Genomic DNA, 24,598 nt, shown 5'->3' with positions numbered 1-24,598 from the left:
TCGTTTCTATTGGACGTGTTAAATGCCGAAAGGAACTATGTGCATTTTCGTTCAATGCAACATGGTTCCTTTTTGCATAAATTCGTGCAATTGGTACCCAAGTGCAAAATACGCACGCAAGTCGGCAAGTCTCGCTGAGGGAAATCATGTGAAATGTTCTCCGAGTTTGACCTTTAATTCGCACGAGACACCAATGATCGCACAGAATGACTCATGCATTAGCAAAATATGACGCTCTCAGAAAGGCCAGAGCATTAAAATGTCTCATTTTTAACTAAGCTATGAGGAATCGGGCGATGTCGTGAGGTGGGAGAGGGCTCTAATTTAGTGCTTTTCAAGTAGATAGTGTTGGGGTTTTTCGACAAATTCGATCAATCGAATAGATTCAACTTTCTTCAAGAATTTGACTTCATCGATTTAAATCGTGACAAAAAAAATCAATTTCCCGAAAAATCGGTTTAAAAAAATAAAAATTAAAAAAATCGAAAGTAAGGAATGCTCAAAATTAAAATTTCCGGGAAGTTGCTAAAATTTTGGTTTAAAAAGGGCAGACGTGACGATTTAAAAAATTTCGATAGCAAAATCCGGAATTTTCGATTTTGCTCGAAAAAATAAAGTTACAGGATTAATCTGATTGCATAAAATCGATACGATTAAATAGAGTTTTCCAGTTAAAAAAATCGATTTTTCAAGAAAATTGATTTTAAATCCCCAACATTATGTTTAGCCGGATCAAAACTGCCACGCCACTGTCAGTGCATGGATTATTAAACCGTTTTCGAGTGACTTGACCACTATCGATAGATAGCATTGCAAAGGTATGGATCTATCGAACGAGTTCACTCAATATCGATAATAACGATGCGATATATCGATTGGTCTGCCATTTTAATGTATGGAAGAGGATCGATTATCAAGGTGTTCGCAGCGAACACCTTAATAGTCGATTCTTTATTACAGCTTCAAATGGAGAAATGTCAATAATCGATCATTCACGCCACGTTATTGGCAGTCGTAGGTGAATTCTGCTGTATAAGGAAGAACGCCGTATGAACATTCGAGAGTTGCCAAATTTCCCTCGCTGAAACATATATATTTGAAAACATTCATGCATATTTTTCCTCGAAATTTTCCGATATTTCAGATTAAATTACGTAAAAAATTGTCTGAAAGTTGTGGAAAATAATATTCACAAATTTTCCCAGGAAATTAGGTTTTTATCGGAGGAAACTTGGCAGCGTTTGAAGGCTCATACGGCGTTATCCCTTAGCACGATAGAACTGGAGGATGTGGAGAATGGGGAAGCTAGAGCGCACGTAGCGTTACCGCCTGCGAGAACAGAAGACGCAACCCGCAACGCCTGGCACCCTTGAAAAATTGACTTCTTGCAATTGTGACATCACTCAGGTGGCCCCACCGCTCCCCATTTGTCCAGGATTGCCGCGTAGAAGGGAAAATTCGCTCTTCTTCGACTTTTCCTTTCTTCCGAGCTGTACTCAGTAGTCCCGTTGACTGACTCGTGAAAAGCGAGGAGTTATACTGTCGTGCTAAGGAAGAACGCCGTATGAACATTCGAGAGTTGCCAAAATTCCCCGGATAAAACATGTAGTTTTGAGGAAAGTTAAGCATATTTGGACCGCGTTAAACAGAAAGGAACCAAGCCACACCAGCTATTGCCAAATTTAATAGGGCAATTTAATTTTTTGCAAGAAAACAGTTGTGCGGATTTTTGTGCAAATTTCAGTGGATTTTCTCCGTAGTTCAAAGCAAATTCCTCAAAATATTCAAAGGAATCCATACACACGTTTTCTCGTAAAACATTTAATTTCCCAGTTAAATTTGGCAATAGTTGATGTGGCTTGGTTCCTTTCTGTTAAACGCGGTCCATTTTTCTTTGAAATTTTCAGATGTTTTGGATCAAATTGCGTACAAAATGGTTTAAAAATTTTAGAAAATAAAATTCACAATTTTTCCAGTAAATTTTTTTTAATCGGAGGAAACTTGGCGACGTCTGAAGGCTCATACGGCGTTTTTTCCTAGCAAGGCAGTATAGTTTGGATTGTAGTAACCATGATAGGAGTCCAAAATGGCTGCGATAGGATTGCGCGAATGCCCTCATTTTTACCTTTTTTGAGATGCACAGGATTGCGCGAGTTTTTCTGGTACTGAAAACTCACATTTTTGCGCGAATATTCAATATTCAACGAGGAGGCGTTGTTCTGGCAACCTTGGTAGTTTGTGGTAGATAACTACATCGCGGAAGACTATTCATTCCGTCCTCATTTACGGGCATGTCTCTCTTCGATGGATATCCCTCGCAGCACAAATAGCCCAGAGAGCTTTCATAGACATTTAAAAAGTAAACTGGGGACCTGCGACCGCTACGCGGCCGCCAACTACTGAAAACAACGACTTGTAAAAAAACGTAGAACAACCATGTTCAAGTTTTTTAAGAGATGAATGGATTCAAACCCCGACGGGTGCACCCGAAAGAAAGCGTATATTTATCTCTGATTGCAGCGTTATGCACCACTTCTATGTTTTATTTTTAATAAATGTTTTTAAAAAGCTACACACAGTTTTTCTGAATAGTTTCCGCGCATTTACCTAAATGATCTCAAATAAAAGTATCGAAAATTTCGACGCGACATTTTCGTTCGTTCTATTTTCTATTAATGTGACCCAAAAAATTTAAATATCATCCGAGTTTCTGAATCGTTACAATGAGGATGCATATTTTCCTTTGAATAATGGTAAAAACTAAACCGAAAGTCAAAAATTATGTTGGCAGGCGCTAATATGCGTTTCACATCAACTGATCGACTGCAGTGAGTTTGGCGCAATGCGAGAAGTATTCATGCTGTCTCGTAGGCGCTAATATGGGCGGTGCGCGGCGGGTGCGCCGATCGCACGGTTTTGCGCAATACGTGAAGTATTCCTAAAGTCTTGCAGGCGCTGATATATGTTTAACGCCTGCCGCGCTGTATTTGGCGCGATTACTTGAACTCGCGTTAGAATAATCGTGGCATCGAATAATAGGGCTTTAAAGGCTTATGTTAAGCCAACGCCGTACGCGCATTCCAACGTTGCCTCGTTTCTTTCGATTAAATATTTTTCCGAGAAAAGTTAGAATAGTTCTTAAAACCCACGACCATTTTTAAATCTTTTCACTTCATTTATCACCTGATGGTGAGACATCGATGACTTGTCAAAATGCATTTATTTTCCAACTGTTTCCTGTTTTGCCAAACTTCTATTCGCGCAATATTTTCCTCGACCTTTCGCGCAATCCTGGATTACCGGTCCAAAATTACTCGAAGTCAAAACCTCAAAATATTCTAATGTAAGTCCCTGTTGTATTTTATAGGTCTCTATCTCGCTAATTTCCGCCTCTGTCTTCAACGTTCATCGATGAGAAACAGATCGAAAAATTACGTTTTGCCGAAAGTTTCATTAGCCTAAAGATGAATCTCATTCCTTCCCAATTCATAACTTTAACTCCGGGGTGCAAAACTGCGCCTCATATTATGTCAATAGTGCGAAGACTAGAGAAAGCGTTGTCATTGCAGTAGGTGCGAAGGTGAACTCTGACACGACCAGCTAACATCATAGTGCATTAATTGCAATTTGTTGGGTTTGGGTGAGGAGAAGTATTTAGATGTAAGCTCAGAAGTGTGGTGGCCCTGAAAAGGGCCGTTTTAAAAGATGAGGTCAAGGAAGCTGCTAGGCTAGACAGATTACTTGGTGGCGGTGGTGTACTTGGTCACTGCTTTCGTGCCTTCGGATACAGCATGTTTAGCCAGCTCGCCAGGTAGAATGAGGCGGACAGCAGTTTGAATGCACCGAGATGACAAAGTTCTTGATGACATTTTGGTCAATTTCGCGGCTTCGATGGCAATTCGTTCGAACATGTCCATAACAAAGTTGTGCATGATTTCCATGGAAGCTTTCGAGATACCTCGGTCGGGATGAACTTGCTTGAGCACGGCCCAAATTGAACGCTTCATAGTGAAAACTGGCTTCTTCCAACGTTTACCATCCTTCCTCAACCTTGGAAGTTTGGCTGCTAGAGCCTTGGCGGATTTCTCTTCCTTCACCGACTTGTCTTTAGTGACCTTCTTAGGACGAGCCATGGATGTTCAATGATGCACAAGTTGTTTGAGATGTGTAAACTTGGTGAACTTACGGTGCACGAAAGCTGCTGAGATACGAGCAAGGAAATGGCAAGACGACCACTGGCTTGACTGCCTGATACTAGGAATGGAACGTTAGGGGTCAAAGTCCACTATTTATATGATTCGCGATCACCATGCGACCAATGGGCTGCACATATCTCAGGGTCTCCGTCCCGCGCGCGGCACGCGATACCCGAGACAAAGCGCTGCACTCATCCTCGGCATCCTATTGGTCCGCGTTCCCGCCGCGGTGCTGCTATGCTATGCCACTAAAGCTTGACGCAAAGCAACACCTCCCCAATTTCTTCGCATGATTATTAAAGTTCTCTTTTCTCAAGGCCTCATTTGAATTACATACGTTGGGTGCTTCAGCTTTGATGTTTCTTTTTATATTATGTAACAATATTTGTCGCTTTACTGAATATTCTCTAGGGAGGGAAGAAAAAATTATCAATTAAATAGCGTTCACTAGTTTTCCACGTAGAAAATAAAATGTGACAGGAAATCTGCGACGCCGTAAACCGAAATAACGCATTTCTGCAGATTGGACCTGAAATAGCGCAATTTTGGATGAATATGGATTCAAACGAGAAAATTATGGACTCATTCAGATACAAATTTTATGAACATTAAGAATTTACAAACTTCTCGGTGCAATCCCATGATATTTTCCCGTGGTATATTGTTAAAACCTTGAAAAATTGAAGTATACGGCTATTTTCACGAAATTTACGAAACTTCTTGTAGTACCTATCAAATGCGATGAAGCATCTGGAACAAGATTTTTTTTTAAGGAAAGCCCCTCTGCCGTGTTGAGGAAAAACGCCGTATGAACATTCGAGAGTTGCCGAATTTCCTTCAATAAAATGCTTAATTTTGAGGAAAGTTATGAATATTTTTCCGATAAATTTGCGAGACATTTAGGTAAAATTACAAACAAAATTATCTGAAAAACTGGAAGAAAAATATTTACACATTTTCCCGAAAATTCATAATTTACCAAAGAAAATTTGGCAACTGCTAAAGGTTCTTACGGCGTTCTTCCTTAGTACGGTAACCCTGGCAACACGGATTTCCGCGTCTCTATGATTTTTGTTTACATGAGCTAACCCCGCTGCCTCCGCAAGTTAGCAACCAATATCAATCAAGTGTTGTACTTACTTCGAATTTCACGCTTCGAACTCGGTCCCCCGTCTCCCATTCCCCGCTGCGACTTCTCAAGAATGTAATCCGATTGTTCCCGCGAAGTCGCGAAGGGCAATAGCGGAAGTATGAGCGACTCTGATGAACGGAACTTTGATCTAATTTCCGCCAAAGATACCGCTAACGAAGGCTTGCTTGCGGGTGGTTAGGATGATCCTGTCTCCTGTTGAAGTTCCGTCAGAGTTTACACCTTTCAGCGTTTTGAAACCTACCACGAGGACTTGCGCATAGTGTAATGCCGTCCTACGACGTTAACTGACGTCCTTTTTCCAGTGCTTCTTGCCTGTAATGCCGTGCTAAGTACGCCGTATGAGCATTCAGGCGCTGCCAAAAATGACGAGGACTTGAGATGAAAAAGACAACCCCTCGGCGTGGCGATCGGCATGTAACACATATTAGCGCCTACAAGACTGCATGAATACTTCATCCATTGCGCCAAACACAGTGCGGTCAGGAGCGCGAGCGGTTGGCGTGAATCGCATAGCGCCTACAAGACTGCGTGAATACTTCACGCATTGCACCCAACACGGTGCGGTCGGCGCGGCGCGGCGGTGGAAGTTAAAATTATTAAACCACATTTGTGTTTGTTCTTTCATAGTTTTTTGGTTCATTTCTTATAAACGGAGGACCTTGTCCACACAGAGGTAGGTTTACGGAACTTAACTTTCGCGCGAAGTTCCGTGAAATTTTGCTAGTAGTGTTGACAGGGCTTCCGCAAAAAATGTATCCAACACGAGTAGGTAAACGTGTCTTGTGCACCCCTCCCCCTCCGGCACGTTCACTTGATGGTTTTTATTGATGTTTCAAAACGAATGAGAGGGGGGCGGCAAAATACAGGGGGCCCATGGGTGGCAAGTAGGTAAATCCGGCCCTGGACAAATCATGAATTTTCAGGAAAATTCATGGATATTTAAGGAGCTTGGAGGACAGAGCGCACACGTGCAGTTTTTGAAAAAAGTGAGATTTTAATGATTCCAAGTACAAGTAGTCTCAATAAATATTCTGTGAAAAATTCGCTCCAAAATTCCAATTTTTAAGCATCAAAAAGTCAGCTTTGACTTTCTTTCCGCCATAAGGATCCATGATCCATGTGATTTTGATACTTCAAACAGCCAAAACTGCACTGATGCCCCTTGTCCTCTAAGCCCGTCATTTCCCCTCCGACTGTCAGAGGATTTCGTTCGTAAATTGATTGAAGAAGTTGGAAAATGTCAAGGAAAAATATACGCGACTTTCTTCCAAGATAAACATTTACAAAAAAGAAAAATGGCGATATCCGAATGCTTATACGGCGTCTTTACTTAGCACAGCAGTATAAGATATCCGTCTTAGCTAAAAACGACCATGTCGGTATTAAAGAGTTGAGGTAATATTATGTCACTATTTTATCAGAAGTTTTGCAACATGGTCTCAACTTGTTCAAAGATACCACTTTGATACCAACATGTTACCCACTTGGTACCGATTTGCTTTTTCCCCAACCTGCTACTCACATCCTTCAAAAACCCTATACTTTTACAATATAACATGAAAAATGCTTGGGCCAGTATGATGATACGCTGAGATACCACACAACGTGATACAACTATTTCAACTCCTGGGCAGGCCAGATTGCATAATCACTGAATTGAAGGAAAACTGAGTTTCCTTACTTGTTCTCTCTGACCGTTAACTGATAACGATAAGGCGGATCATAAAGTCTAAAATCGGACCATTAAGCATACTTATTTCCATGTAATAGAACAGCACTTTGAAGGTAATTTGGAATACCTATTAAATAAAAAGATAAAGTAGAGAATATAGAGAGACGCATTGTTGTGAGAAGCAACGGAAAAAAACATTCATTTGTCATTCAGTTCTTCTACATGATGATCCAAAAGTCCTGCACCACCAGCACCTGGCATCACTCCTGTAAAATTTCTTCGTTTCCCGGGCATGGGAACGTAACTCCATTCCAAGGTTGTCAAATCGACTCAAAAAAGTGATTTATTTTACAGAAATGTACCTGCTCAATTTTATTCAAAATTCCTCTGATTTATGGCATGAGATCTGAGGAAAAATTAGTGACATTTTCAGTCCGTAATGCCGAAGATTCTCCTGGTTAATATGCGATTTTTGAGGGGAAATTTGGCAACATTGAAGGAGAGCTACAATTTTTCTCAAGGAAAACGACGATTTGAACTGATTGAGATAGAAACTTGAAATTTTGTGAGTGTTCCTATTAGGAACGACTTATGGATCCCCCAAAATTATGAGGGGACCACCCTGAAAACAGGTAAGAATCCTGGAAGTTACACTGCCGTGCTAAGGCAGAACTTTGAACTTTCGCACGTTGCCAAATTTTCCTGGATAAAACATGCATTTTTTAGGAAAGTCTTGCACATTTTCCCTTAAAATTTCCGAATATTTTAGATAAAATTACAAGTACAAATGTCTAAACAATTTGATGAAACATATTCACCATTCTCCCGCTGAATTTGTTTTTTATCATAGGAAATATGGCAACGTCTAAAGGCTCATACGGCGTTTCTCCCTAGCACGGCAGCATAGGGGTGGTGCCATAGGTAGATGTAGACACTTCGAGGGTATGGGGGGATCAAGGGGGGTCCAAGGGTCTCCCCTCCCCGACTAATTTCCGAAATTTTAAAGCATCTAATATGCAGTTTGGGTCAATTTTTTCATGAACTGCCGTGCTAAGGAACAACGCCGTTTGAACCTTCAGGCGTTGCCAAATTTCTTTGGATAAAACACGCATTTCCTGGTAAACATATGAATATTTTTCTTCCAATTTTTCATGTATTTTTGTTCGCAATTTCAGCTAAAGTTCCTAAAAATTTAAAAGGAAAATATTCATAACTTGCCTCAAAAATAAACATTTTATCGATGGAAATTTGGCAACTTCCGAATGTTCATACTGCGTTCTTCCTTAGCTCAGCAGTATAAGCGTCCTTCCCTCTTTTTTCTTTCTCCCCTTTTTCTTCCTCCCGTTTTTAAAGCAAAGTTGGATCCGCCTTTAGATGGTGCGGCAGTGGTGTGGCGTGCTTTGCGATATATCGATTGATCGACCATTTAAACCAATGGAAACGTATCGATTGACAGGGTGTTCGAACACCTTAATAATCGATTATTTACGACTGCTTCAAATGGGGAATTATCGATAGATCGCAAAGCACGCCACGCCACTGACAGCGCGGGACTTTTGAATCACCCTGTGTGCGCCCTGTGCAACTTTTTTCTCGCAGACTCCTGTCTCTTCTATCTCGCACCACTCCTGTTTTCTGCCGTGCTAAGGAAGAACGCCGTATGAACATTCGAGAGTTGCCAAATTTCCCTCGCTAAAACATAAATTTTTGACAACATTTATACTCATTTTCCTTTGAAATTTTCAGATATTTTAGGGTAAATTGCGTACAAAATTGTCTGAAAATGTTGGGAAAAAATATTCAAAATTTTCCCAGTAAATTCGGTTTTTATCGAATGAAACTTGGCAACGCCTGAAGGCTCATACGGCGTTCTTCCTGAGCACGGCAGTTTTGCAGTTCGGGAAGTGGCATCTGCCATCGGCTCCCTCTTTCATTTTCCGACAGGATGAGTTTCGGAGTGGAGCAGTCCTTTGAGAATCAGTCATCCGCATTTGTTTTTTCTTTGACTGCACCGATGAGCTTTGTTGGATTTCTGTGTTTTGAACCGCTCGAAGGCCTCGTGACTTGATTCCTGCAACAATCGGACAGAGACAATAATGCTTTCGAGACCCCGTTCTACACGGAAAAAACATAGAGTACATAGAGTCGTAATGTAAATGGGAGAGCTGGCGCCATGTTCTGCTCGACGAATTCCGAGCCCGGTGTGCGCCGAGTTCGGGTCGCTTTTTCGGTACATTTTCGATCCAAAATGGCGGTGTGGAATACGTGGTAATTCCTATCTCCTTTGTTGTTGTTGTTGTTGTCATCGGATGGCCGGGTACCCGTGTATCGCAAACAATCGATTATGTATCGAAAAAGTGACCCGGCGTCACACAGGAGTCTCGGAATTCGGGACACGGAAAATGCTTAAAAGTGGCGCCGGCTCTCCCACTTACATTACGACTCTATGTACTCTATGGGAAAAAAATTGCTGATTCAACAATTCAATTGCTAAAAACAGTGAGTGCAATGTTTCAACGCAGATTTTACAACAAAAAAATGCTACTTTAACCACCCCCGTGGTTAAATTAGTTTACAATGTGGTTAAAGTAGCATTTTTTTGTCGTAAAATCTGCGTTGAAACATTGCACTCACTGTTTTTAGCAATTGAATTGTTGGATCAGCAATTTTTTTTTCCGTGTAACAATCCAGGCAACGCGCATAATCCGTCGTTTTCCCCGCGAAAGAACGTAACTGCATTTTATGTTGACAAATTTCCCCTTGAAAATTGCAAATTCAACTGGAGATTCTTTGGGATTTCCAACTGCTTATTCCGCTGATTTTTCGTCCGATCCCATGTAAAAATCCAAAAAATTTTGGACGAAAATTGTACAGGTATATTCTTGTAAAAAATCTAATTGTTGGAGTCAATTATGCAACGTTGGACTAGAGTTACGTTACTTCGTTCGGGAAATAACGAATAGGGTAAGACAAACGCAAAATGCGGAGATCAACGCTATTTTTGGTTGGATGGTGATAGTGATTGATAAATGGACTACATTTTGCAATTTGGAACTATAAATTCTAGCCCGGTTTAAAAACAACGTATGCGCCATTAGTTTCCCTATGCACACAAGTGTTTTTTTCCAGATGAGCCAGAATTATAGTTCCAAATTGCAAAATGCAGTCCAAATGTGATTTGTGGAGCATACCGATAGCCAAAGTGCGTAACCACGCGCGGCGTTTCGAAATTTCCGCTCCTAGTTTAATTTTTAAGAAGAAACAAACCAACCGAATTGCTTCTTAACTTCCGCCGCTGCGCGATGCGCCGCGCTGATCGCACTGTGATGATTGGCGCAATGCGTGAAGTATTCCTGCAGTCTTGTAGGCGCTATACGTTTCACGCCAACCGCTCGCGCTCCTGAGCGCACTGTGTTTGACAGGCGCAATGGGTGAAGTATTCATGCAGTCTTGTAGGTGCTAATATGTGTTACATGTCGAACGCCGCGCCGTCCCGAGGGCTTGTCTTTTTCATCTCGTCCTCGTCATCATTCCTCTCAAGCAACATAAATACAAGCAACTAAGAAGACAATATGTAATGCGTGAGCGAGAGCTCCGCACTCGAACATCGTCAACGACACACTGATTTCCATTGGCTCCCAGCGGTGTCGCAGTCGCACTCAGTCCACCAATCCCGAGCCGCTTACGCGCGGGAAGTTCAAACTCGGTCTTCCCGGCTCGGCCTCTTTGAAACTAACGAAGGCGGCGCTCCCGCCAATTCCTCACCGCTCCTAGTCGGCCAATCATGGACGAGCTCGCCGTCTGAGCGCCTCGCCGCGCTGTCCCGTCAACATCCGTATTCCATAATTATACATACGGAAAATGTGGAGTAAAAATGGACTGGTGATTGTAATTTACAGACAAAGTCATTGACAAAGGAATCAAAAGGAAAGTAGACAGATCCCATTTTTTTAAAACGGGTGGTTCTTGTAGCCAAAGGGGAAAATGATTAACCAACTATCTCTGCGGTAAATCAGTCCGTTGCGTATCTTCTATGTCCAGCATGAACACTCGCTTCCATCAATGGAGTTGTTCCATTTTCCTTGACGTTTTGTCTATCAATTTCAATAATCAGCCTGCTTCCTGCTTGTGCCGCTGCGACTTTAGGCTTAAGGAGAAAAGCGTACAGAGGGTGGGAGAGGGGGGGTGGGAAAATCCAAAATTTAGCCTTACGTATAATTATCATAAATGGTCCCTAACGTAATATTCAAACCCGGTGGAGAGGAACGCCTAATTCTCGCGCAAAGTTACGAGAACCCCTCATTTCCACGACTCATTGCAGATAACGAAAGACGAGTTTGAGCGTAATGACGCCATCTTTTAAAAAATGAACGAAATAAAATTTATTCCTTAAAAAAAAAGAAAAGGAAAAATCTCGCGTACGCGTGAAAGTCAGGCTGATGAATAGCGAGCCGGCAACTAAAACGCAGGACTGAGCCTTCATCGGAAGGAGCGCTCGCAATTTCAGCGACCCCTCTTACGTTTAGTCACATTTATTCATTTCGCCATAGTTCTCACGTTGAGAATTTATAACGGGCGAAGCTTTGTCAGGGGGGCTTTAGCGTTTTTATTTATGGGGCACATTTTTCGCGCCGCGCCGAACGGCGCGCCCCGCGCCTGGGCACACAGCGCGCGGCTTTACCTGAGCGCGAGAGCTTAATTGTAAATATACTGGGATTTCAGCGACTGACCATCCCGCCGGACTGAAGCCTGAAGCCTGAAGTCGGACTCGGAAACTTTTGCGGATCCCTGACGGGCAGCCATGCCGCCGAGCTAAGGAAGAACGCCGTATGAGCCTTCAGACGTTGCCAAGTTTCCTTCGATAAAAACCAACTTTACTGAAAAAATTGTAAATATTTTCCTTCAAAATTTTCAGACGATTTTGTACGAAATTCAATCTGAAATATCTGAAAATTTCAAAGGAAAATGTGCATGAATGCCGCCAAAAATATACGTTTTATCATGGCAAATTTGGCAACTCTCGAAGGCAGCCATGCTGCCGTGCTAAGGAAGAACACCGTATGAGCCTTCAGACGTTGCCAAGTTTCCTTCGATAAAAACCAAATTTACTGAAAAATTGCGAATATTTTCCTCCGAAATTTTCAGACAATTTCGTACGAAATTTAATCTAAAATATCTGAAAATTTCAAAGAAAAATGTGCATGAATGCCGCCAAAAATATACGTTTTATCATGGCGAATTTGTTATCCTCATTCCCTAGTCGAGCTTTTAACACTAGACACTCGCTAAAGCATCCTTCGCTACAATGGTATGAAACAAGAGAAATGTAAACCTACAAAACTTTGTGTAAGATTAATAAGATGAATTGCGTCAATTATTGTGTGATGACAAAGCTCTTTGAGCTTCCCGCCTTCCACGCAGCGCCCAATGAGCGCCTCGTGCTACCGCGCTGTTCGCGCATTGGGCGTTGCATGAAAGGCGGGAAAGTTCAGTATGCTTTATCGCCCTGGCCGAGTGCTGCCGCACGGAATTTGGCGCGAAAGTACTCCAGCTCTCAAGGAATTTCTCATCATCGCGGGAATTTCTTCCTTATAAAAGCTGACCCCGTGTGCGCCCCCGATATAGTTGCCGTTTTACTTCCCAGTCCGCCTCCCGTTGAACTAAAGCTGATCTCCTCCCAAACCGTACTATTTGATCGAACCAATCACGAACAATGGGCAAATCTGCACAAGTTAATACCCATGCTGCTACCGGTAGAGGCCGGCCGAAAATGAATACTGTACCTAAGACCAAAATTCCCTAGTCGAGCTTTTAACACTAGACACTCGCTAAAGCATCCTTCGCTACAATGGTATGAAACAAGAGAAATGTAAACCTACAAAACTTTGTGTAAGATTAATAAGATGAATTGCGTCAATTATTGTGTGATGACAAAGCTCTTTGAGCTTCCCGCCTTCCACGCAGCGCCCAATGAGCGCCTCGTGCTACCGCGCTGTTCGCGCATTGGGCGTTGCATGAAAGGCGGGAAAGTTCAGTATGCTTTATCGCCCTGGCCGAGTGCTGCCGCACGGAATTTGGCGCGAAAGTACTCCAGCTCTCAAGGAATTTCTCATCATCGCGGGAATTTCTTCCTTATAAAAGCTGACCCCGTGTGCGCCCCCGATATAGTTGCCGTTTTACTTCCCAGTCCGCCTCCCGTTGAACTAAAGCTGATCTCCTCCCAAACCGTACTATTTGATCGAACCAATCACGAACAATGGGCAAATCTGCACAAGTTAATACCCATGCTGCTACCGGTAGAGGCCGGCCGAAAATGAATACTGTACCTAAGACCAAAGCCAAGGCCATCAAAACTCCATGGATTAAGAAACCCGCCAAGAAGAACATCGAGACAGCCTCAATTGAAACCCAAACTGATCCTCCCTTCACCGACATCGAGCAGCAGCCAGCACCCAATCGCCAGCGTGCCGATCGTCAGTATGACTTCCTAGTTACAGTTGGACAATATTCAGATCCTACGCGTGATGTTCAAGCACTTGGCTTCCTCAATTCAGTTACCACCACTTTCATTAATCGGTTGATGGGCGAAGGAGACTTGATTGCCCATTTGGGAGGACAAATAGTCATCAAGCCGATGGAACATTTCACTAGGATGGAGCTTATATTACCCGGCGACAACGACACTTCTTGAACTCTTCAGTTTTCCGCGAACTCAACGACACTTTAAAACGGCCCTTTTCAGGGCCACCAAATGATAGAGATATTTATTGACAGGATTGCACTTTTTGGAAACCTAGCATACTGTCATTTAATGGGAAGTATAAAATGATATTTCATTTCAGAAATATATCAAAACACTGCCGTTCGTTGCGAATATATATATTTGACTCTAGTACACGTGGGAATGGGATTCTCCCACGGGGACACCCCCCCCCCCCCCCACACACACACACACGCAATGGGAGAGGTCGGACACAATTTGGAAACTTCAAACGCTTTATAACTCTGCTAAATGAAAACTTTGAGATTTTTAAAGTGGTTCCATTGCCCCCGATTAGTTTCCTCGAGAATTTTTCTTCCAAAACCACCCCTAATACTTAAAATATGACGAATCAAACATCAAAAGTAGTTTTAGTCAAAAATTTAATGTCTGACCTCTTTAATTGACTCGATCCACTGTGCGACGCTGAGATTAAACTCTGGATGCAACTATTCGGGCTCCACGGATGTCCGTGTTGCTTACGCACGCAAGTGAAGGCGCTTTGGCACTCATAATTTTACCCGCGGCGTGGAGGGCTGTACTGCAGGGATTCAGAATGACAGCTTCTTCAATTCCTCGTTTGAATACTGCGTAGATATCTCGTAGGTGCGAATAGTTGCTCTGTAGATCGCCTGCAGCACACAGGCCCGCCACAAGGGGGGAGGGGATACTGGGTCCCTGGTACCGGGGCCCGGGCTCCGGAGGAGACCCGTGTTACCCGTGAAAAACCACTACGAATTCAGATGCAACCCTTGTTTCGTAAGAAAAAGTGAAAAATTTACCCTAAAAATTTCGCAAAAGGTGAATAGATTTTCAGAAACACGCTGGGACACTGTAGAATTCTTCTTAAATTTTCAAAGAAGTATACTTCTTGGAAAACTTCTATCTATTTTCAAGATTTTCAGTACAGAGGGATATTTTTAGTAACTGCGTTTCATTTTCTTCCGTTGTCAGATGCTAAGAGTCTCCAGTCTGGGCATCCTCGACTTCAATGGCTCATGGCTCAACTCCCTTGCCATAGACAATCGTAGGGGGAGTCCAGGGGGGCCTGGCCCTCTTAGAACTGAAAATAGTGTCATATGCCCCCCCCCCCCCAAAAAAAAAAAAAATAACAATTTTCCAGATGTTTTGAATGCAACAATGCGCAAGTATTTTGTGCTGAAAGTAGAAAAAAAACATAATTATTCCGCAGAAATTGATGGAAAAATTCTTTATGGAAGCTTCAAAATGCGTCCGATTAGTCGTATAAATTCTAGAATTTCTCGGGGGATGCCCCTCGGACCCCCCCCCCCCCTCCGTGCTTGGGGCCCGGAACTTAAAACTGGTGCCAGGGCTCGAGATGGGATGTGGCGAGCCTGCATGAAGGCTATTTCCATTTAAATCTTCCGTCACATTCATACGGCGCAATGATACAACTATTTGAACTCTCCGGAATGCGTGAGGTATCACGCCGCATTTGAAGGCGTTTTCAAAACAGCCAAGTTCCGTTATCGGAATAATCGTTTTGCATAGTTCATATTATTTTGTTTCCATTTCTAACCACTTGTTTAGTTATAATCCTCCTATAAAAACCACGCATTTGCTAAATACAATTCTAGCTGGAGCGAACTTCAGCTATGCATTCACCACTGCAAAATTGTCAAAGGAAATCGACAAGCCCAGCGTGCATGAAGGCAGCACCTCGTGAAGTCAAGACTGAAGCACGAAAGTTTAATGCTTACAAAGTTAATGCTTAGCTTATCTTATGAATATTCTATGTTTCGTCGGTAAAATCATGTTAGCATTATATCGGGATTTTTAATTTCATTATTATTTCTTTGCATTCTTGTAACAAGGAAATCACCAATTGGCATGAGAGGAACTGTAGGAAATGGTTTACCGTCGAGTTAGAATTAATCCCAACATCATCAAATACATCGTGCCGTGTGAGGTAACGTCAAAGGTCTTGAATCAATGTGAAAAAAAGGAAGGGGGAAAAAGATCGTAAAAGACAGGAGCGGCTGAGAAAAAAAGGCTTTCAGGCGGGGGAAAATGAGGAAAGACAACTAAAGTGGAGAAAGAATACCAGGAATAAACCAAAAGGAAGCACTTTTAAAGGAATAATAGATTTCTTCCTTTGCTATCCGTCACTGCCGTATCCTCTCCACAGTCATCGGGCTTTTGGAAATAGGAGACTCGCGCTCTCACGAGTTCGCGAGGTTGACAAAATGAGCACGTTATTCAGAATTTGCATCTTTTAACGATGCGGTGAGTTGCATAACCGTTCAAAATGAAGGCGAGAATCAATTTGCTGTTCAGTTCAGTGCACACAATCAGCTCGCTCTTGAAACTCTGTTCCGTGTTGCAGAGAAATGTTTGCCTTAATTTTGACTAGATAGGCAAATTCTGAATTTATGTCACATTATTTGCATAACCGTTCAAAATGAAGGCGAGAGAAGGCGTCAGAGTGAAAGATTTTTAAGGATTCGTAGCTTCGGGTGATTCCGTTATCGTATTCTGACACAGGGTAGCGTTAATCAAAAGAAACCTATGAGAGATTTGACATTTCCTCGAGATTTGCAAATTTTTTTAAAAAAAACCACGAAGTTATGAAATTTTTAAATAAATATGAAATATTTTACATACTTCACGAGCACGGCGTGCAACCCGCATTAAAGAATAACCCCAAACGCCAAAAAACACTGTCATTCATTTCATTACTTTCCCTCGTATGTGAAACACAAAAGATAAAAATGAGTAAAAAGAGCCTCGAAAAATATTGGCAGCTTTTCTCTAATTATTTAGCGTGGATTTAAAATCGACAAACTGAAATATATTTGCAATTATATCTCATACTTCGGAAACTTCCGGTAATATTTCACAAGTTTAACTGCCTGAAATTTGGCCTCGTTGTTCTGGCGGTCTCTGTCTCATTTTACAACTTCCTGATTTTATCCCACGCACGAAGCAAGTCTTTAATAACTGTTTGCAAACTTTAGGGCTTTAATATCGTATCGTATAAAATGACTTGTTTAGCTCTGGTGGAACCTAATAGGACTAAAAATCTTTATGAGCAGTTGGAACTTAATTGGTACTTGCTGTATGTAGTACACGTCAAATCACCCGAAGGTGTAACCGTATAACAAGAGGTGCAAAAAGAAGTGATAGAGAACCAGCGCAGCATGGCTGCAAAGATGCTGCCCCTTAACGATCTCAACTTTCAGAGTTTTTTTTTTTTTTTTTTTTTTTTTTTTTTTTTTTTTAAATCTGGAAATTTACTGACTTAAAATAAACATTGACACTGTAGTATTTTTCAGGGAATATTACTGAAATTACCGGAATTTCACAGGAACTTGTATTTCTCAAGCAGTACTTGATAAAGTCGATAGTCACATTCCGAATCGGAAAAAGAAAATGAAAAAAAATTAAGGGAGGGGAAGGAGAAAGGACAGAAGAAAAGCTTCAAGAAATTATCATTTTCTTTTTTTTTCTTTCATTTTGAGCAATTGTGTCCTTATCATGAATCATGCACGACGTTTTTTAACATTAAAAATGCAATATTGTGTCCGCTTTGGTTTCACCTACGAAATAGATTCCCCTACAAAATAATACTTCATAGAAAACAACCATCCATGGTGATGAACCCGAGAGCGAAAGATCCGCACCCGCACTCGATCGTCGCTAACAACACGCTGATTTTCATTGGTTCCTAGCGGTGTCGCAGTCTCGCATAGCGCACCAATCCCGAGCCGTGTACGCGCGGGAAATTCAATCTCACTCCTCCTGGCTCCCTCCACTTTCAAATCTACAAAGACGGCGCTGCCGCCAATTCCTTGCCGCTCCCGCTCGGCCAATGACGAAGAAGCTTGCGGAACTGTTCTCACTCGAGGCCGGCCGTCCGGTCAATATCCTTGAAATTAGCAATTTTTCACCATAACTACAACTAAATTTATTTCACAATAAGTTTATTTTGAACAAAACGTAAGTCTACTCGTCAGTTTCGAAGATAAGTACTGAACGCACCGCACCGCACTTTTCAACCCCCCGTTCACAGATTGACTGGTGAGGAGAGGGGGGGGGGGGGCACGTTTGCTGTTTGCGTGGGTGGTACTTACAATTAGATCGTTTAAAGCAAAAGGGAACCAGCGCGATTGTTTTCAAATACTCAGTGTATTTACAGTATTAAAATTTACACAATGATTTTCTTCATTTAAAGTTATCAATTTTTTGACGAAAGAAAAACTTTTTGCTACTCTGAGAGATTTTCAGATAATCATGAAGAAGCAACAGTTTTACAACACTATAATCACGCTGGTTCCTTTTTGCAGAATGCGATCCAAACTACCCTCCTTGGCAAAGGTCCGAATTCCGAAAGAGTCCACCCAACTAAGTTCACCGCCGGTTCTACCTACCCGGTAATTGAAACCCTGTACGGAGTTCTCTGCCGTGCTAAGGAACAACGCCGAATGAACATGTGAGAGTTGTCAAATTTCCCGCGGTAAAACGTTTGTTTTTAAGGAAATGTATGACTACTTTTCTCTGAAGCTTCCGGAACATAGGGTGAAATTGCGAACAAAATTATCTGAAAAATTGGAAGAGAAATATCCATTAGTTTACCGGGAAATTCGTGTTTTATCAAAGGAAACTTGGCACACTGAGAAAAAAAATCTCGGTGTATTTACTAAGAAAAGGATAAAATTACCAAGAATTCAGGGATCTATTTGATCCCAGTTTTTTCTTGGTAAAATTACCATTAATGGAATTGGAAATTTTACCGAGAAATCTCGGTAAAATTATTGACTTTCTTGGTAATTGTACTGGACCCCGGTAAAAACGCCATTATTTTTTATCGACTGCAGAAGAAGTACCGAGATAAAATGGTTAAGTTACCGGGAATCGATTACCAATAAAAGTGGTATTCTTACCAGAAAAATGCAGTAAAAATACCGGGTTTTAGGTAAGCTTACCAGTCTGTCTTGGTTTAAAATTACCAATAATTGGTAAAAAAAGTGAGATGGTAAAGGTACCAACGGACCTTGGTAAAAACGCCGAGAATTTTTTTTCAGTGCAGCGTCTGAAGGTTCATACGGCTTTCTTCCTTAGCACGGCAGTGCTCCTCCATCCAACGTAACGGGCGATGACTCCATTCCCGTTGTAATTCGATTTGTGGGATTCGCGGTGAGTTTATTCTCAGATGAATAACCAAAAGACAAACGATCTCCCTTCGATTTCCTCGGAGTCGCAGCTTTGATCGTTTGACTCCACGCTCTTACATCCTCTTTTTCTCAAACGCTCGTTTATTAAATGCAGTGGGTGTATCAAAGGGCCGGGACAACGGGGCAGTACAAAGAAAAAATTACGCGAGACATCTCAAAAGAATGTTCTTAAATGGACCGCGTTGAGCAGAAAGGAACCAGGCCACGTAAGCTTTTGCCACATTCAATGGAGATGTTGCATGTGTGAGGAATTTGCGATTTGATTGTTGGTCCTTATGCAAAAGTTCGCGAGAAATACGATGGTGCCACTGGTTTCCTCTGAAATTAACTCCCAAGCTCAAAAAAACTCTCAAGTTGAGGCCAAAATGGAGGAGATATCCCACGCTATCCTGAGAGTCCACCTCTACATCAAGACAAACTCTCCATGCGAAGATAGGGAGCAAATACATTGACAGGGCTGCCGCACTTTATTTGGGACTCCAAAACTGAAAACACGGCAACCCTGCTATTGTACTTGCTCCTTATCTTTGCATGGAGAGTTTCTCTTGATGTGGAGGTGGGACTTTCAGATAGCGTGGGCTGGGATATCCCCCTCCATTTTGGCCTCAACTTGAGAGCTTTTTTGAGCTTGGGAGTTGATTTCAGAGAAAACCAGTGGCACCATCGTGTTTCTCGCGAACTGTTGCATAAGGGTCATCAGTCAAATCGCAAATTCTCACACATGCAACATCTCCATTATGCCAATTTAATTTTTTTTTACAGAAGAACGTTTGGCGCAACAATTCCTTTGAAAATTTTAAGGAATTTTCTTCGTACTGTGCAGATAATTCACTGAAATGCACACAGAAATCCACAAAGGCCGTTTTCATGCAAAAAAATGAATTGCCCTGTCAAATTTGGCAATAGCTGATGTGTCTTGGTTCCTTTCTACTTAAACGCGGACCCAAATAAGGGAAACGCTTAACGCTATAATGGGGAGGAGGGACCCAGGATCGTGATACGTAAGCTTGGGTTGTGTAGAACGGTGCATACGAGCTTTAGATTTAGATCGTAAGAAATGAATCAGACATACAATTGAAAAAAGAGAACAAATCGAGTGAAGGGGAATTTTCTTCGACAACTACATCTAGAAATCCCAAATCAGGTCAAATTGACACGTTTATCTCTTCTGGCGCACAGTGATCGAGCCAATGGTAAAGGTCGGACATAGGCCCAAAAATGAAAGTGAAGGAACATAATGTTTCTTGGCATTTTCTTAAAGTAGACTCTTTAGCCGAACATAAAATACCAATATTACATCTGAAAAAAAATTTAAAGCGATGTAACGGACGTGTGATACACCGTGTCCACATTGAGGTGAATTTCGGGTACATTTTTAGCCTAGACGTTACTCCTATATTTTAATTATCCTGCATTTTTGTATCAAATTTTGGGGGTTGTCCTCTATCATTGATGCAATGGGGAGAGAGAAACACCCATTGCCATATTTTTCATCCTTTTTTTTAATACTAATATCAGTGCACAGACATGGTACCCTAAAAAACCCGGTTTTCCAAATTCAGTGAATGATTTCGACATTGTTTCAGAACATTTCAAAGAAAACCGACCTAGAGGAATGTTCCTTATATCCCTAGGAACCAATATCAATTGAGAAGTTTTGCCTTTTTTTGCCTTTTTAGAAGTTAGGCCTATAAATGTGATGACAACTCGCTCCTCGAAAAAACCAATATTTGAATTTTAAAGAAAAGTCCTAGTTTTTTGCATCTAGGAAGGCTGGAAGGCTCCCATTGGGTTGGTAACTTACCACCGTTTCGAATTGGCTTTCGGAATAAATTAGTCATGCCCTCCCCCCCTCTCCCTTCCAACGCCAATAATATCATCTTGCACCACAATCTTGTTCTTTCTATATCGAAAAAAGGAGGGGACACTAAGTCAATTGGACTACATTTTGCAATTTGGAACTATAAATTCTGGCCCGGTTTAAAAACAACGTATGTGCTATTAGTTTCCCTAAGCACATAAGTGTTTTTCCAGAAGAGCCAGACTTTATAGGTCCAAATTGCAAAATGCAGTGCAATTGATCGTAGCGCAATTTGATTTCTTTCTTGGTCAATATATGCATCAATTTTAGGGATTTGTGACTTTATAAAATTTTACTCTCTCCTCCCTTTCAGTAATTTTTATTCTTTTAAACAAATGTTCCTCTCAACCTCCTACAATTCTGCAGAAATGATGCCCCTGGTTTTCATGAAAAATCGTTCGACTTGATTGTTGGTCTGAGTTTTTTACAATTCGTCGCTCTTCTAACGTGAGGGCGTATCTCTATTTCCTCATGAGCCCCAGAAAGATGAACTTACGTGTAAAACGGGGTTCACGTTGAAATTGAGATACGCCTTTACGTCAGAGGAGCGACGATTTGAGCGGTCACCATATCCTCAGATTTGCGTTTGTTGCGAGCCTCCGACCCCAAATTACGGCGAAGAAAAAGCCAAAACTCCTTTTACCGGAAGCTCTGGATCTGCTCGTCAAGGAACAGTGCTTGGAGCACCCTGTATAAGTGGAATATTTCTGCCCCCTCAGTTTTCATTGTGAGTCATAAACTCTCTTTTTTATTTTAATTAAGTTTTGCTTTGTACCTGAACAGCTCACTTAACCGCATCGTATCCAGCTAGTAAATTTTGGAAGCGGGGGAAGGGGGGGGGGCATTGCTTGTTTAAAAATATTCACATTGAGTTTACAGCAAAATAAAAGAAGAAAACAAAATATTTGTAGCTCAGCAGAAACAAATAAAATAATAATTAATCGCAATAATTATTAGAGCATTTACTATTTTTTGAAGAGTTTCAAAGAGGAAAAAAAATCAATTTTTCCTACAAACCGCTGACTTTAACGCCTTTTCAATATGATATTCAGCTTTCTCGTGAAAAATTACCGTAGAAAACATATATTTGTGTATCATATGGCGGTTGACAGTCACACGATAACCCTATGTTCCGCGCCGCCCTAACCGTCGAGCCACAGTGTGGCGGTAAGCTATAGTGATAAGAGAAACATACGAGCTCTAGAGTTAGGTCTATAATACATCCTGATAAAGAATCAGGCATCTAATTGAAAACAAAATAATAAAATCAAGTGTTAACACAACCAAGGGTAGGAGAGACGTATTCAAGCCTCGTTTACCGCATTTTTGCGAATCTGAGCGACGCCTAATCGGCACAGCATAAAGCAGGGTGTTGCGAGTTCACGACACGCCTTGTGCCAGCGCGCCTTCAGTTTTGCAAACGCAACACGGATATCCACCAAGCACGAATAGTTGTATCTCTGCGCCGTCACCATCGCATCTCATTTCCTTTGCTCCATATCCTTGTTGGGTTGGTTCCGTTTGCGTTACATTTGTGTAGTGGTGCTTCAAAGGCTACGTGAACAACACAGCTGAAGATAGAAGAGACGTATCCGAGCCTCGTATACTGTATTATTGCGAATCTGAGCGACACCTAATCGGCACAGCATAAAGCAGGGTGTTGAGAGTTCACGGCACGCCTTGTGCCAACGCGCCTTCAATTTTGCAAACGCTACACGGATATCCATCAAGCACGAATAGTTGTATCTCTGCGCCGTCACCATCGCATCTCATTTCCTTTGCATCCTTGTTGGGTTAGTTCCGTTTGCGTTACATTTGTGTAGTGGTGCTTCAAGGGCTACGTGAACAACACAGCTGAAGATAGGAGAGACGTAATCGGCCCTAGTTTTTCAACATTTCTACCGAATCTGAAAGACATTTCACTAGCAGCGTAAAGGGAAGCATTGCAAGTTATGAATTTTGCAGATGCAACAGCAAAATGGGTATCCATCAAGCACGAATAGCTGTATCTCTGCGCTTTTTTCAACTTGCGTAGAGGTGTCTTTTATTTTTGAAATTCGAGAAAAGTTAAGGGTTTTGATCAAAATATTCTATGATTTGTCCAAATCAAGATTAATTTTGAAGGAGGAAAGAAAGAAAGAGAGAAAGAAAGAAAGTTGTAGTAGTAATAGTAGTAATATAATTTTATTTTAAAGCGGTGCTTTAGCATCTAAGGCCATTTACACCTCTAAAGAAGGCAGAAAGAAAGAAATATATTTTAAAGCGGTGCTTTAGCATCTAAGGCCATTTACACCTCTAAAGAAGGCAGTAATAAAGAATGAAATAAAGCAAGATGGAAAACTTTCTATAGGTCTCTTAAGCGCTGTACAGGGCGCACATCTAAAAATTGGTATTTTAGCGAGAATTGCGTCGCGGCATAGGATTTTTTTGAGGCTAACCCTAGAAATTCCAAAGCTAGGTAAAAAAGACGAAACATTTAACAGTAACGATGCGACGAATCATCGGCTATCGATCGGTGGCGTGGCGTGCTTTGCGATCTATCGATTTTTTCCATTTGAAGCTATGGTAAATAATCGATTATTAAGGTGTTCGGTGCGAACACCCTGCTTATCGATACTTTCCTATAGGTTTAAATGGCCGATCAATAAATAAATCTCAAAGCACGCCACGCAACTGCTATCGATTCACTCCCAGTTGAAGCTATGGTAAAAATCGATTATTAAGATTAGCCCTGACAATCGATCTTTCTTCATAGGTTTAAATGGCAGATAGATCGATGTATCGCAGGACATTCCCCATTGACATTTAGTATGCATGGCTGGTGGCTCGAATTATAGGGCCGGTGGATCCCTCCTCCCCACTGGCCCTAATCCCCCTCCCCCTCCTCCCCCTCTCCCCCCTCAATTTAGGGCTCCGTGCATATTTCACTCCTGATCGTGCTAAAATTTATGCCGATGAATAAGTTCAATGCGATGCAAATCCCTCCAAAGGAAGTTCTATGATTATTAAGCGTCAATGCTTAGAGCGGAGAGCCGTATATTGTTTCGAGAAACGAAAGGGGACGCGTATCTTCACAGTGGGTTGGTGCAGTGGCGACCCAGCAAATTGGCAACACTGTCGATACTCCATTTAAATCCATTAAATATATCGATTCTAGGTAAGACGGACTGCCTCGCCTAGAATCGATTGTTTGACATACATTTAAATAGAGAAAAAGCAGTGTTGCCAACTTGCGAGAGTCGCCACTTGGTAAGCGGGAGGGGGCACTGGGCCAGGGATGCCCACACTGCTCGTGCCTCGGACCCAGAGACATCAATCTGTTTAATGTCTCGCCACAGGAAAACATGAAATTGGTGATTTACACAATTTTGTTGGAAAAAAAAGTGTACGACGTGTTTCGATGTAGATTCTTGACAGTAGAGGAAAATGAGATTTAACCACATCGTGGATTAAATTAGCTTTCAACTATTCTAAGGGTACATTGGAAACACAGTCGGACATGATATTTTATGCAATTTGAATCGGTTCAATCAGCAATTGGCATTTTAGGTGCTTGCACCTCTGAAATCCTGATATGTGGCTCAGAGGGGCCTACCAGTACTTTTGGTTGGTTGGACGTATTTATGCTGAAGTGGAACTATGTGCAAGAGGGAAGATGGGGTGTGCTCGTTAGTTGAGGGTCATAAGAATGAATGGGAATGTTAAAGCGCCAGTGACGTCAGCGGCGAAGAAGCCGCCGTCGCCGAGCATTTTCTCATGAG

The 24,598-nt window shown here is 41.8% G+C and overlaps 2 protein-coding genes across 3 annotated transcripts in view; one reads left to right on the top strand and one right to left on the bottom strand.

Annotated features, from left to right (window-relative positions):
• The window catches only part of Tk (Tachykinin), a 225,298-nt gene that overhangs the window by 164,922 nt on the left and 35,778 nt on the right, over positions 1-24,598 (top strand). The window lies entirely within an intron of this gene.
• Positions 3,738-4,133, bottom strand: LOC109033221 (histone H2B-like). Its single transcript, XM_019045745.2, has one exon. The coding sequence runs from the start codon at positions 4,131-4,133 to the stop codon at positions 3,738-3,740; it is 396 nt and encodes a 131-aa protein (XP_018901290.2).

Source organism: Bemisia tabaci, chromosome 10 (genome assembly GCF_918797505.1).
Source record: "Bemisia tabaci chromosome 10, PGI_BMITA_v3".
Classification (NCBI taxonomy): Eukaryota; Metazoa; Arthropoda; class Insecta; order Hemiptera; family Aleyrodidae; genus Bemisia; species Bemisia tabaci.
Note: the sequence above shows the minus strand (reverse complement) of the source record. Positions and strands in the feature narration are given on the sequence as shown.

Coding starts and splice junctions, on each gene's coding strand:
- LOC109033221 (XM_019045745.2), bottom strand. CDS start 4,133: ATGGCTCGTCCTAAGAAGGTCACTAAAGACAAGTCGGTGAAGGAAGAG.